The following is a 16,204-nucleotide window of genomic DNA, read 5'->3' on the forward strand; positions in this document are numbered from 1 at the left end:
ACCAACCGTGTTGTATGCTCCCTTTCAACAGGCCCCTCCACCGATACCGACCTGTCAAAAATAAACTGCAAACCAAAATCAATCCGAGAACTAATCTCACTGCGCTCAACAGAACAGAACACAGCAAAACAAAAACCATAGATCACTGATACCACCACCGCGCCCATATCCATCCCACCTGGCACTGGCAGTTCAGGATACTGCAAACCGTGAACATCCAGAGTAGGATGTACCGCCTCAGGTACAGCCCCACCGTCCCTGGAACATGGCAGTACGACAGTCACAAAAACGTCTGGAACACCATCTAAAATGGCGTCACCCAAAATAACATTGTCCTGATCAAAATCAAAATGGCTGCCACTCAACAGACCAGGTCGCGAAGGCGGCTCCTGCTCCACAGGACACAGGTAACTAGGTTGACCATCACACCTAGTGCATGGCAGAGAATCAGTGTGGACATGTGGATCAATGTCAGAATCATCAACTGACATACTGGGACCATCCCTGCCCACAAGTGAAACATTAGGGACAATAGAGCTACTGTGGGAAGGCTGGCAGCCTAAGTCAGGCTTAGTAGCCTCTCCAACTAAAACAGTGTCACATGAAACAACAGCACCTCTCATAGCATCCTTCCCACACTCATCCTCCAATTCGTTCGTGGCCTCAGCCACCGTACAGGCTGGGAAGACCTTGAGACACTGCGCTGCCATATCATCTACTGCCACATGCTTCTCCGGCACGCCTGTCAACTCTGGTTTCACCACCGGGCCTAACACAAAGCCACAATCAAGAGAATCATTATGCAGAGGTACATCCACAGTGTGCTTTCCAAAATTCTCACCAGGTACACATTTTACTTCAACAAAGAATGTGTCACTAAGTGTAATGTCCCAAGTCGAAGTATCAACAACATCACTTTTGTCCTTTGACATTTCCCGTGCCACAGCACACACAGGGAACACTTCTGGATGTTTCTGTGCCAGCTCATTAGGGACCTCAGAAACCACAGGAATGGGAGTTACAACCGGAGTAGCCAACACTTTGTCACCAGCCAAATCATTCCCTAGAATGAAGGACACCCCCTTTATGGGAATGTGAGAACATACCCCCACAACAACATTGCCTGATACTAAGGGAGAATTGAGCGTGACCTCATGCAAAGGTGCATCCACAAATCCACCCCCAAAGCCCTGAACAACGACACCGGAATGCAAAGAAGAGTTTTCTGAAATTATCTATGTCTCTAATTCTCATATTGGCGCATTCTTCCAATTCTCCTCTCACAATATTCACCCTCACTGAACTGAGTCATCTGAAAATGTGCTGATTTGTGATGTCAGAGAGACACCGCTGCATGATAATGTGGCCCCATGTGCCCCAGGATGAGGTGGAGGAGGAGGAGAGGCAGGATGAGGAGAGGGAGGAGGATGAGGTGGAGGAGGAGGGTGAGGAGGAGAGGCAGGATGAGGAGAGGGAGGAGGATGAGGTGGAGGAAGAGGGTGAGGAGGTGGAGGAGGAGAGGCAGGATGAGGAGAGGGAGGTGGAGGAGGTGGAGGAGGAGGATGATGAGGTGGAGGAGGAGGAGGTGGAGGAGGAGGAGGGGGAGGAGGAGGAGGAGGAGGAGGTGAACAAACGCGAGTGAGAGGACTCTTTGGAGTGATTTTTTATTTTTTTACGAGTCCCTTCGCTTGTCATACTCGCTCTGATAATCGGCTCACCTTCTTCAAGTCTCCAGAAGTCACAGAACTTGAGAAATCAGCATCGTAGACTAGAGCTTGTCCTCAATGATCTATGGAGATGAACTAACTACTGAATTGAATTGTTCCAGGTGAGTGATTGGTGGGAGGAGTATATCTACCTCCGGAGCCGTGGGCCTCTCATGGTCAACAGCAACTACTACGGCATGGTAACTATTTACTACCTACTACTAACTACCACAACTACTACGGCATGGTAACTATTTACTACTTACTACTAACTACCACAACTACTACAACTAATTCTAACTACCACAACTACTACTAACTACCACAACTACTACTAACTACTACTAACTACCACAACTACTACAACTAATTCTAACTACCACAACTACTACTAACTACCACAACTACTACTAACTACCACAACTACTACAACTAATTCTAACTACCACAACTACCACAACTACTACTAACTACTACTAACTACGGACTACTACTACCTACTACTACAACTACTACTAACTACCACAACTACCACAACTACTAACTATTACAAGTTATAACTACTACTAACTACTACACTCTGCTGCTGTTAAAGAAACAAATCTGATTTGTCATTTTATCCTCCTCCTCTCCTGCTCACCTCTCTTCTCCTCTCCTCCTCACCTCTCCTCCCATCCTCTCTTCTCCTCTCCTCCTCAGCTCTCCTCCCATCCTCTCTTCTCCTCCCTTCCTCACCTCACATCTCCTCTCCTCCTCTCTTCTCCTCTCCTCCTTACCTCTCCTCCCATCCTCTCTTCTCCTCCCTTCCTCTCCTCACCTCACATCTCCTCACATCCTCTCTTCTCCTCTCCTCCTCAGCTCTCCTCCCATCCTCTCTTCTCCTCCCTTCCTCACCTCACCTCTCCTCTCCTCTCATCCTCTCTTCTCCTCTCCTCCCTTCCTCTCCTCTCATCCTCTTCTCCTCTCCTCCTCACCTCTCCTCCCATCCTCTCTTCTCCTCCCTTCCTCTCCTCACCTCCTCACCTCTTCTCTCCCCTCTCACTCCCACAATCCTCTCTCACCCGACCCAAACGCGTCTATATTAATGCCAGCCCAAGAGTGCTTCCGCATTCGCCTGATTGGCCCCGGTAACGCAATCCAATACGCGGAAATGGAATACATATTATCCAAACAAGGACCAGATTCACCCATAACGCCATAACGTTATTTCGCTGTACATTGTAACGTTAACACAACGCAGCTGTCAACTGTACTTTACATATTATCCAAACGAGGACCAGATTCACTCATAACGCCATAATGTTATTATGTTATTTCGCACGACTGTACATTGTAACGTTAACACGGCGCACCCTAACTGCTTGTGTATTCTAGCAGTGTTTTAGAGGTTATTTTGTACAGTACCTTTATCTGCACTGAAACATACATTTCTACAGTACATGCAGTTGTTGAGGTAGATAACCGTGATTATGTTTATTTATTTATCTATCTCTCTGTGAGCAAAACCTATTAACACTTTAATCGCCGAAGACGCTGTGCAGCGTCTTTCCCCGCCATGCTTATTCTGCCGAAGACGCTGGACAGCGTCTTTGATATCAATATTTCAAAAATCTGTGATCGAAATCATATTTCTCCCCCGGAGACATTATATGTACTGGTGAGCCCCTCTCAACTCTCCAACGGTTCAAGAGCGCCATCTGGTGGCCGATCGCCCAAACAGGAAGTGATGCGGATGAAGTGGTGCGCACCCATATTTCGTCCGGGCACTCGCTATCGTTAGCAGGACTCCATCTTGACACACTGGATGTCGATCGGTTGCAAATAACTCGATAAACAACATGATTTGGACGTATATACTATTATACAACCTGGAAATGGATCGGGTATTTCTACATCCCATAATAGGAATATTTCAGTTCCACGCTCATCGTCCAACGGCGCGAGGAAGATACGGTAAGATCCAGCGTTATTTTTCAACGTGTTCTTTACTAACTGCTCTAATGATCATATCACCCACACTAGATGAATGATATAACGTTGCCCACGGAATTATAAACGACCCCCCGCCCATCCGGTCAACATCATACTTAGTAACTCCTAGAAGCACGTCCAGTTGACATTTTTTATCTCGCACAGATTCCTATCAAACTGTATTTGATCATCAATATAATGCATTTGGGGCTATAAATCAAGTTCTGGAGAAAGCTGCAGAAAACGATAAAAACATACTTATACTTTAGACCGTATTTTAGTATGAATATGTGAATGAAAAAGTATAACGTTGCTACACCCTGAACAATAGATATAGGACGTTGAATGGGCCATAGTAATGTCAATTTAGCAATACAATTTAAAAAGTTATACCCCTGCAAAGAAGGGGAACTTCTCCATGTTAAATAGGGCTGGCGAGGGATGGTAAATTATGAATTTAACCCCGGCGATCAAAGTGTTAATATTACATATGTGTTGGCGGAATCGCGTCAATGTTTGTTATGAATAAAACGCCCGAAATAACATAACGTTACAAAGTACAGTTGACAGCTGGGCTGTGTTAACGTTACAATGTACAGTCGCCGCCTGTTCGAATCCAGCTCACAGCTCCGGGGTTGTCACCAGCTTGGCTGGCCGTTCACACTAATACAATTGGCAGTATTAGAGGGTGGGAGAAGCTGGCGGGGTGGGTCCGGGTCGTTGTAAACAGCGACTCCTACAGTTCGGTCGGGGCGCCTGCTAAGCGCGGATAGGACCTGAGTGGGATAGTGTGATCCTTCCACACGCTACGCCCTCTCGGGGAGAATCCGCGCTGCCAGGTGAAAAGAAGCGGTTGATTGGCTGGACGTGTGTCGGAGGAAGCACGTGGTAGCCTCCACTCTCCCAGATGATCTGACTGTGGGGGGTAAGTGCGCAGCGACCAGGAAGGGGATTGGGAATTGGCATAACGACTAACATTGGGATGGGAGAAAATCGGAGGAAAAAGGAGGGGGAAAAAGACCAATAAAAAATAAAATGTACAGTCGCGCGAAATAACATTATGAATGCCCGAAATAACATAACGTTACAAAGTACAGTTGACAGCTGGGCTGTGTTAACGTTACAATGGAAGCATGCGTTTGCAGGGCGTCAAAAAGAAAATGCGCATTGGTTACCGGCGAATGCGGAAGCACTCTTGGGCTGGCATTAATATAGATGTGACCCAAACCACCTTCTAACCACCGTGTGTGTGTGTGTGTGTGTGTGTGTGTGTGTGTGTGTGTGTGTGTGTGTGTGTGTGTGTGTGTGTGTGTGTGTGTGTGTGTGTGTGTGTGTGTGTGTGTGTGTGTGTGTGTGTGTGTGTGTGTGTGTGTGTGTGTGTGTGTGTGTGTGTGTGTGTGTGTGTGTGTGTGTGTGTGTGTGTGTGTGTGTGTGTGTGTGTGTGTGTGTGTGTGTGTGTGTGTGTGTGTGTGTGTGTGTGGCCTACTAGTTTGCAAATGGCTCATTAAATAAACCAGGAGTTGCCCTTTGACCCCTAAACACAAATGAGCAACTACTTCCTGTACAGGACTTCCTGTACGTGACGCCCACCGCGGTGCAGGCGGCTCGCGCAGGAAACACCATCACAGCCCTGCTGCTTTACCGACGCAAGGTCAACCGAGAGGAACTGAAACCTGTAAGATCACTCTCTCTCTCTCTCAGCCTGTTTGTGTGACACAATACTACATACACTGCCGTTTCTATTGCACAATACTTCAAAATTGTAATTTAACAAAGCCTTGAGGCAGCGGGGGGGGGGGGGGGCAGACATCTCTGAGCCGAGGCAGGGCATGCCCGCAGCGATTGTGCAATAATACAAGTAATAAGAATAAGACATAACGGGTATAATGTACATAAAGTTTAAAAGACATGCTAAGGTCCTGCGATACAGTGTTAAGCTACAGATGAGGCACTGGGTCTTATGAACACTACTATACAATACTATACTATACAATCTACAGTTATATATCCTTATGCTCTCTTGCTATATCCATCAATTTACTATACAATAACCACTCCCGTTCTTTATATTTTTTTGTTATTGTTATTTTTTATAAAGTAAAGTGACCTTTTCATTTAGTAAAGTGCCCTTACAAGTTTTGTACGACAAGTCAGCAGGAAGGGCACAACTCTTATCAGCCGAGTAACAATGGTCATCAACGTGTTCAAAATTTTTTCATTCATATTTTTATTGGAAGTTTAACCTTTTTTTTTTGCATATACATATAAAACAGACGTCAAAATAATAATACATTAAATCAAAATAAAATACAGAGAAATGGAGAGGAGCAGAGAAGGATACGTGTTCGAACCTGAGTGCTACTACAGTGTTGAGTGTATGTTGGTATATTAGGAACAGTGGCGGAGGAAGGAACCAGCGAGACTTGCACTGATTAACCCTTTCACTGCCACACGACAGCCGGTTAACCCTTTCACTGTGACAATACAGCATCCGTGGAGCTAATGATGCTAATGATGGAGCATCGCCGTCGGTTGTGTGATAGTAAAGGGCTAACCTTCTGTCGTGTGGCAGTGAAAGGGTTAATATTATTGGTCTCTGACACTACTGGATATCCTCTATCAGGGGTCTCAAACTCAATTTACCTGGGGGCCGCTGGAGGTAGAGTCTGGGTGAGGCTGGGCCGCATCAAATATTCCACACAAAAAGGGTTTCAAGTATTTTTTTTTATTTGAATGGAAATGTATGGTTGAAACATGCAAACGTTCAAACACACACACACTAATAAGCATTGGAGGCTTTTAACCAGGGCCGGACTGGGGAAATCATTCAGGCCAGGAAATATAGTGCGAAATATAGCTCCAGTCAGGCCACTTTTTAAGCGGGGGGTCCGGGGGTCCCCCACCAGGAGATTTTGTGTTACAAAGACTTAATTTCCTGCATTCTGGTGCAGGAATTGTTTTATTTGTACCCTTTAAATGCCAGTGTTTGTGATGACATGATTGAAAAAATAAAAATAAAAATATATATTTTTTTAATCATCTGGGGGGCCGCAAAATATCATCCAGCGGGGCCGCAATTGGCCCGCAGGCCGCGAGTTTGAGACCCCTGCTCTATATGGACATCTCTACGGCATGTGTTAACTGGGGTGGGACAGGCCAGCATTGAGCTGTGGGTCGCAGCGGCCGATACAGTTAAAGCCACTATCTAGCAGCGGAGCGGGGTTGGGGTGTTGGTCCTGGGGGTCCTGGGGTGGGGGAGGAAATGTCTTTTGTGATGTCTTTTGTGGTGTCTTTTGTGGTGTCTTTTGTGGTGTCTTTTGTGACGTCTGTAATAGTACAATTTGGTTTTCCTATGTTCTGTATTTATTATTTTGTATTATTGCTAATGTCATTATTGTTGCTATGATTATTGTTGTGGTACTGTGTGGTGTTGTTGTTGTTGTTGTTGTTGTTATTATTATTATTATTATTATTATTATCATTACTGTATTGTGTTGCCTTGTTTTATGTTTAAAATGGAAAAATAAAAAATATTTGATAATACAAATTAAAAAAGGAAGAGTGCATGACAGTAGAGGACTGTAATAAGGTTAGTATTTTATTTATTTATTATTATTGATTGAATAAGTGTGTCTTTAGTCGACGGCGGAAGATTGGTCAGGTTTGGACTGTCCTGACTGTGGTGGGTTTGGACTGTCCTGTCTGTGGTGGGTTTGGACTGTCCTGACTGTGGTGGGTTTGGGCTGTCCTGTCCTGTTCTGACTGTGGTGGGTTTGGGCTGTTCTGACTGTGGTGGGTTTGGGCTGTCCTGTCCTGTTCTGACTGTGGTGGGTTTGGGCTGTTCTGACTGTGGGGGGGTTGGGCTGACCTGACTGTGGTGGGGTTGGGCTGTCCTGTCCTGTTCTGACTGTGGTGGGTTTGGGCTGTTCTGACTGTGGGGGGGTTGGGCTGACCTGACTGTGGGGGGGGTTGGGCTGACCTGACTGTGGGGGGGTTGGGCTGACCTGACTGTGGGGGGGTTGGGCTGACCTGTCTGTGGGGGGGTTGGGCTGACCTGTCTGTGGGGGGGTTGGGCTGACCTGACTGTGGGGGGGTTGGGCTGACCTGACTGTGGGGGGGTTGGGCTGACCTGACTGTGGGGGGGTTGGGCTGACCTGACTGTGGGGGGGTTGGGCTGACCTGACTGTGGGGGGGTTGGGCTGACCTGACTGTGGGGGGGTTGGGCTGACCTGACTGGGGGGGGGGTTGGGCTGACCTGACTGTGGGGGGATGTTGGTTCCACCACTGTGTCTCTCAGAGCTGAGTCTCTCATGGTCTACTTGCTTTCACTGGAATCCTGTCGCTTCCCGTCAAACTACTGCGTCAGCAAACATTCCAGCAGAAGATGACGTGTCCTTTGGGGATGTTGCTGCTTCTGAGACGTGTTGAGATGCCTTCCTTATTAGACCCTGTGTGTGTGTGTGTGTGTGTGTGTGTGTGTGTGTGTGTGTGTGTGTGTGTGTGTGTGTGTGTGTGTGTGTGTGTGTGTGTGTGTGTGTGTGTGTGTGTGTGTGTGTGTGTGTGTGTGTGTGTGTGTGTGTGTGTGTGTGTGTGTGTGTGTGTGTGTGTGTGTGTGTGTGTGTGTGTGTGTGTGTGTGTGCGCAAAGATAGCAAATCAATTAAAACACGTACAACTTCATAGTAAAATGCAGATTTGCCCTGTTCCGAGCAAACTCTGGGGACCATAACCTTCTGTAGTGTGGTAGTGAAAGTGTTAACCTTCTGTAGTGTGGTAGTGAAAGTGTTAACCTTCTGTAGTGTGGTAGTGAAAGGTTAACCTTCTGTAGTGTGGCAGTGAAAGGTTAACCTTCTGTAGTGTGGTAGTGAAAGGGTTAACCTTCTGTAGTGTGGTAGTGAAAGGTTAACCTTCTGTAGTGTGGTAGTGAAAGGTTAACCTTCTGTAGTGTGGTAGTGAAAGGTTAACCTTCTGTAGTGTGGCAGTGAAAGGTTAACCTTCTGTAGTGTGGTAGTGAAAGGGTTAAGAACCAGGCAGTCACTAGAACAGGTTCCAAAATGCCATTCCAATAATGATGTAGTTAGGGATGCCCCGATCACGTTTTTTGCCACCGATACCGATCACCGATCGTCGTGAGCCATATCGGCCGATACCGATCGTTTTTGGTAAAAAAAAATTTATTTAATTTTATATATATATATATATATTTTTTATAAAATATATATATTATATAATTAGATTTGTACTTGTATTATTTGCGAGACATCGCCACCATGCAACAAGCTCCACTGTCTGTGTGTACTCTAGTAGCCTCCAGCTACGGCCAGGATTCTCCGGAGCTGCACCTGGACCCTATACTCAAGTAGCCTCGAGCTACGGCAAGGATTCTCCTGCGCTGCAGATGGACCCTATTGGTATAACGTTACTGTGGTCATATCACATTCAGCAAGCCCTCAGCTCGAATACGCATCGAATCAGTGTTATAAGACATTGATATCAGGAGCTATCTGTAGCTACTGCTAGCCGGATATATAACGTTAATACAACGCCTCAGTGAATTATTTAGTTCAATGGGACATTTCATTTTGAACAGTGAACTAACTTGCGCTAACGTGAGCTAACAGCTAACAGGTATACACGTCTCTACTAGACTTGATGGAGCGTTTGTTGATGTCAGGAGCTATCGGTAGCTGGCCGGCTAGATACCGTTCGGTTAGACAATGCCTCATCATGTATTAAACTAAAAGTGAATAGTTGACTGGGTCATTTTGTAACGGTAGCTAAGCTAACGTTAGCTCAGGGAGACGCCGTCCTCCCGTGTCCCGTCCCACTAGACTACTAGACCCGTGTTTACATGCGCGCGGGAGGGGCTGGAGGGATGAGCAGACGCCGCACAGCTCCCGGTGTCTGAGACAGAACTCAGCGACAGCGAGTGAGATCGGCTTTGACGATCTGCGAAAATAAAGCATTATCACCGATCACCGATCGCATATTTATACTGATTATCGGCCGATAACGATCGGTGGCCGATCGATCGGGGCATATTCCCTAGATGTAGTATTATATGCTTTAAGCATGTATTACTGTATATGCTTTACCTGTATACATGGCCGCCTAGTTATAGTTGAAGGTAGGGGTGCAAGAATATTTTTTTTATAAATTTTTTTTTATTATTATTATTATTATTTTTAATTTATTTTGTTTGGACAGGTGGTTTGGAGGGGGTCCAGCACGATGGCAGTTCTTTTTTTAAATTTAATGAACCTGTACGTGCAATTTCCTGCAATATAGAGCCTTCAATCTTGACCAATAAAGCTGCTCTTTTCACTATAAAACTCAGTTTATATTGCAGTATGATAGCCAATTACTATAATAATAATATATTATACTGTATATACACTGTATATTGATTTTTCGCTCATTCATTTTTATTAAATCAATCTCCTTTCAAATAGGCCAAGTTTTTAATAAGAAAGAGAAAAAAGATATATTTCCATTACCTGTAAATCTTGTGTCTCTTTCTCTCCTTCTCTGCCTCCTCCCTGAGTCTGCAGTGCACAATCATGACATCGATCTCAAAAAAAAAAGTAAAAAAAATAAAATGGAGGCCCCTCGTCACTATAGGCCCACGGGCCGCGGCCGTCGTTAATCCGGCCCTGCTCGTCTGCCATATAGATAGCGTTAACGTTTGGAAATGAAGTCAACGTCATCCAGCTCACACCACATATCTAGATAACGTTAGCTAGCGGCTAGCACTAAAGCTAACGCCAACCAGAGAGGGAAACGTTATTATTATTTATTCGAGGAAACCGTATGACCAGATCGCAATTCGGGACCGTGAAACACTTTTATTGTATTGCGTGGTAGAACCGTAGAAGTTCTACTACCACTCAATAGTAACTTATGTCTAACATAATCCTTTTATTTGAACAACTTACTGGAAAAGCCTGCCTGCCTGCCACCAATATTATGACACACTCTGTGGGCTTTGATATTTACACTGACTCAGCCTACCTGCAGCCAGACTGCAGCGCTGTGCGCCAAGGTCTACGCGCTGGAGATGGGAGGAACTGGATCAAACCATAATGGGGCAGGGGGGGGGGGGGGGGGGGGTTCGCAATCTTTGGAAACTTAAAAACGTGTTATTAAGTGTCATTGCGTATTATTAATTTGATTGAAATTACGTAGTTATGGTTAGATTTATATATTGGGGGGGGGGGTATATCATATTTTTCATATGATCAAAAAGTGGTGGAGCAAGATCATACCCTTGCTCCCCCAAGTTCAATAGTGGGAGAGCAGCTGCTCCGCGTGCTCTTAAGGCCAGGCGCCTATGCCTGTATAAATAAAGGACCGATACAAATAAACTAGAATGGGTCCTCATTGTAGCACATTATATCCTCATAGTTATCCGCTATAGTTGGTAATACATTTTTCTCTCAAACGAATGAAGGACGTATGACATGTGTACGTCAGGGGTGTAAAATGTACCCAGCAATTATACTTAAGTGAAAGTATGGGTACCGTATTTCAAGTTCAAGTTCAAGTTCTTTAATAGTTGTCATACAGAAGTACAGAATACTTTCATACAAAATGCTTCTTACTGTTACGCTCCAGAGACTGTGCTAGACAAGATAGTATCAAATAACATAATATAGCATGTAATTTAGAAGAAGAAAATGAGGTCACAGTGTTCGGTATAGACATATGTACAATGTTCTGAGTTACCATATAATATACAATACTATGCAGTGTACTAATGTACAGTACTATCTAGTGCAAAGCAGAAATGGGATGAGGTACAATTTTAGGTACAATTTACAGTAAGGTGTACGAGTTGTAGTGCAATCCTTCATCAATAAATATAAAGTGTGGGGAGTGGGTGCTACAGTGTGTTTGTTTAAAGTGGGTGTGTGCTATAAAGTGTGTGGAGTGGGTGCTACAGTGTGTTTGTTTAAAGTGAGTGTGTGCGTGTGGATGTGTGTGCTATGTGCGTTTGGTGGTTGTTGTTGTGTAGTGTTCATTCATTGTTCGTTTAGCAGCCTGATGGCCTGGGGATAGAAGCTTCTTCTGAGTCTTTCTGTGCTCGCCTTGAGACTCCGGTATCGCTTGCCTGACCGCAGCAGTTCAAAGAGGCAGTTGTTCGGGTGACTGGAGTCTTTAATGATTCTCTTAGCCTTGCCCGTGCAACGCTTGTTGTAAATGTTCTGGAGGGTGGGGAGCCCCCCTCCAATTGTGCGTTCGGCTGAACGTGTCACTCTTTGTAGTCTGCTTCGGTCTTGTGCAGTGCTATTTCCAAACCAGGAGGTGATGTTGCCGGTCAAGATGCTCTCTATTGTACATGAGTAGAAGTTCTTAAGGATCTTCTGACTGACTTGGAACTTCCTTAGGCGCCTGAGGAAGTAGAGGCGTTGTCGTGCCTTCTTCACAACACTGTCAATGTGTGTGGTCCATGTCAAGTCCTCGGATATGTAGGCTCCGAGGTACTTAAAGCTGTTGACTCTCTCAACCGGTGCCCCGTCGATGCTGAGGGGGCTGTAGTCCTTGACCCCCGACCTCCTGATGTCCACAATCATCTCCTTTGTTTTGCTGACGTTCAGGGAGAGGCTGTTTTCCTGGCACCATCCCGCCAGGACCTTGACCTCTTCCAGGTAGGCCCTCTCGTCGTTGGCAGAGATCAGGCCCACCACCACTGTGTCGTCAGCAAATTTGATGATTGTATTGCTACTCCGCTGAGCCACACAGTCGTGTGTGTACAGGGAGTAGAGGAGGGGACTCAGAACACAGCCCTGGGGGGCCCCTATGTTGAGGGTGATGGATGAGGAGGTGCAGTTGCCTGCTCTCACCACCTGGGGTCTGCCAGTCAGGAAGTCCAAGACCCACTGGCAGAGGTCATAGCCCAAGCCCAGGTCCCTGAGCTTGGCTATGAGTATGGAGGGGACTATGGTATTGAATGCCGAGCTGTAGTCGATGAATAGCATTCTCACATAGTTCCCCTGCCTCTTGTCCAGGTGTGATGCTGCTGTGTGCAGCACATGGGCTATGGCGTCCTCCGTGGACCTGTTGGGGCGGTATGCAAATTGCAGGGGGTCCATGTTGATGGGGAGGGAGGAGCAGATGTAGCCCTTTACTAGCTTCTCAAAGCACTTCATGGCTATGGAGGTGAGAGCTACAGGGCGGTAGTCGTTGAGGCAAGCAGGCTTGGATTTTTTGGGTACAGGGATAATAGTGGACTTCTTCAGGCAGGTGGGGATGACAGCCTGTTCTAAGGACAGGTTAAATATGTCAGTGAATACTGGGGCCAGTTGGTCGGCACAGACTTTTAGGACGCGGCCGGGGATGCCGTCCGGACCTGCTGCCTGTTTTAATCAAAGATCCCCGCTTTCTAGTCTTGCACAAGGACCAATCAGCATGGGTATGGGCGGGTTAATTTTCCATTGATGGGGATTTGATTGGCTGTTTTTAAATAAAGTGCGGCCGCAGGATTAATAACGTTAACGTGAGTTTGGCCAGAGAAACAAACATACTAATTAAAATTGTTGTACCTGCGAGATTTGTACTTTGTAGGTCTGCATTTTAAATGTAAGGAGTAAAAAGTATGTTTTTTTTTCTCTGAAATGTAATTGTAAAGTACAAGTATACAAGCCTAATAATACTTGAGTAAAGTACAAATCCCCCAAAACAGTACTTAAGTATTGTAAAGAAGTACAATTACTCAATACCTTAACCCCCCCCCACCCCCCCCACCCCCTGGTACACATATGTTTTATGTTGTCTCTTGTGGCGTTTACGGGAATGCGCGTGAGTCACAATACAATGCTTCCATGCAGTTTGTGGTTTTCGTTGATATTGATGTGCCTTTAGCAACACAAGTTGTTGTAGAAAACTGCAGAAGTCTGCAAATCATCAAAACGCAACTGAGTAGCACTAGCTGGTTATGACTGTGCCTCATGCTGCTTTACGATCTGTAACGAACCGCTCACCCCTCACACATCATCGCAGTGTGTTGCATCAATGGTCTGGTCAGTCATCCCTGGCCATAAGAAGATGGTTACATTGCTATTTGTTTGTGTACAAAGTCATCCTGGGGCAGCTACTGTGCCAACTTACACAAGCACTTCACTCATTCAACCCAGAAGTGGGTACAATCTGAGATCACTAAACGATATCTCATATCATGTTCCCACTGTCAGAACTGTATTTGAGGAAACAGGCGTTCAGCTCCAGTATGCTGCTCCTATTGACCTATTTACAGAAGGATTTGAAGCTCGAGTCCCTCATTGGAGGACTAGCTTTCACTGCGACAACACAGAAGGTTAACCCTTTTCACTGCCACACGAGGGCAGGGTAACCCTTTCACAAAAAGCATATAAATACCAGCGCTGGTGTGAAAATATCAATGTCAAATGTCCTGCAGAAAAACAAATTATTTCCCCGCCTTTTCGCTACCACACTACAGAAGGTTAACCCTTTACCATCACACTACAGACGGTTAACCGTGTAGTGGTAGTGAAAGGGTTAAACCACGCCCCAGCTTGCAGTAACGTACAGGCAGCGACAGCTGTCTTTATGTCCTGCAGTGACGGGGTGGCTCCAACGCCTCTGTCATCTATTCTCACAACTGCACTGTTGCATCATTTTACTCTGTCTATTCTAGGCCTGTCCCTGACTAAGGATTTGTATAGTCGACTTTGATTGGCCAAAAATTGCCGATAGCTTCGGTGGCCAGTGTCCTTTCAGCCGAACAGGATAATGAAAAAATGATCCCACTAAATGGCCAGACGCATCTTATGGCGACATCTACAATTACCTCATTGAGTCTCCAGGTAGACTAATGTTTATATTTAAGTGCAGCGGTCTGTAGCCACTCACACTACCACCTCCCCCCTCTGATGGAACAGTCCACATTCATTCGTGCGTCATCTCGCGTCGTCCAGACTCCGTTGACAATCTGCGCATGTGTATGGGGAGTAGGTGCTGGAAAAGGGACTTGATCTCGGCCGATTTAGTTCTGATCGATTAGGAATGGGTCTCGCCGTGTTCAGGAAACTCAGGCACATAAAAGTCTATTGGATCATGTCTCCAGCACCCCCACAGCCGTAGCTGCAACCACTTACATCACGGCTCTCATCCACATTCTTTCATTTGCTCCCCCCGCTATCTCCTCCTGATTTCAGAATCCCGGAAGTGTTGCGGTGGTCTATCGCTGTCGATCAGCGTTGGAATTTTTCAAAACGACACTTCCTGTACATTTCTATGGGGTTCAAGGTTCAAAGTTCTGTATGGATTATTTCAATAACTGTTAATATTCTGGATAATTCTACCACAAAAGGTAACGTTTTTGACAAATATTGAAACGCAGTTAGTTTCTCCTCCCTATTGTTAGCATGTAGGAACAATTAGATCTGAAATTAGTTTCAAAATGGTTGCACTGTGGTGAAAATAAAAAAGTACAGTAGATTACAGTAGATTCATTATCTGTTCTTATGCACGCCTGGTGATACTAAATCCAAATTGAACTCGGGTATTTGAAAGATAATATATGTATATATATATAAATGTGCGAATTGGCTATAATAAGGTAATTTATAAGCCTCCTATTCTATATTCTATAATAATATTTCAAATTGCATTGGTCCGGATGGGAGAATTCAGTACTGTATCTACAGAACCTTCCGTTTAATCATCTTCCCTTTATTAATTTCCTTAGATTTTTTTGTACACATGATCTCAAGAAGGTACTGAACGTTTTTAATGTTTGGTCATTATTAGCATGGTGTTATTCACTGTCAAAAATCATAATTCATATTCTCTGTTTCATCACAATTTAAGCAAGCCTAGTAATAGACACAATATTTCTGACACTGTGAATACATTCCCTGAGGTCCATAGATGTCCCTAGATACCAAGAATATGCAAATGGACCTTGTACAAGTGGAGCAATATTCCATTTACCTAGGTATATATTTTAGGCGTATTTTCAGAAAATATTCCACGGGTGGAAGAGGTTAAATGATACAATATTTAGTTCCAAACACATATTGTGATTGGATTGTGTGTGTGTAAGGAACTGGCACCTTGCATTTAGAGTTGGCACAGTGTTGTAGTGGTTAACACTGTCGCCTCACAGCTAGAAGGTCCTGGGTTCGATTCCCGCTTGGGGGACCAGGTTGCCGCCTCAGTGTGTGTCTGTACACAAATCAACAGGTAGTGAACAAGCGTAAAGGAGATCCAGAAGCTGATTGTTTTTACTGTTGTCTGTTCTCCAAGTACAATTTTGTAAAACTGAAATACACAAAAAATAATATGCATCACACAATTGTTGTCAATGACATTGCATTACAGTATACAATACAAATACATTGTATGTGTAAATGACTTCAACTAAATGTAAAATGACTAAATGAGCTAAAGTTACAAATGTCACTTAATGCTGATGTGAATGTGCCCTTTAAATAAAGTACAATATGTACAAAGTTCACTCAACTAAAATATGAAACAAAGTCCTTTGAGCCGACTGAGAATTAGCATA

General features: G+C 44.9%; 1 protein-coding gene across 1 annotated transcript in view; it reads left to right on the top strand.

The window, feature by feature from the left end:
- The window catches only part of LOC311240727 (carnitine O-palmitoyltransferase 1, liver isoform-like), a gene marked incomplete at its 3' end in the record, with an annotated part of 221,994 nt that overhangs the window by 83,538 nt on the left and 122,252 nt on the right, over positions 1–16,204 (top strand). The window contains exons 7-8 of the mRNA XM_084329300.1: positions 1,829–1,906; positions 5,245–5,352. Of these exons, the coding sequence (XP_084185426.1) occupies positions 1,829–1,906; positions 5,245–5,352 (186 nt within the window). The remainder of the gene's footprint in view (positions 1–1,828; positions 1,907–5,244; positions 5,353–16,204) is intronic.

Source organism: Notolepis coatsorum (assembly GCF_963971535.1).
Source record: "Notolepis coatsorum genome assembly, chromosome: 14".
Lineage (NCBI taxonomy): Eukaryota > Metazoa > Chordata > Actinopteri > Aulopiformes > Paralepididae > Notolepis > Notolepis coatsorum.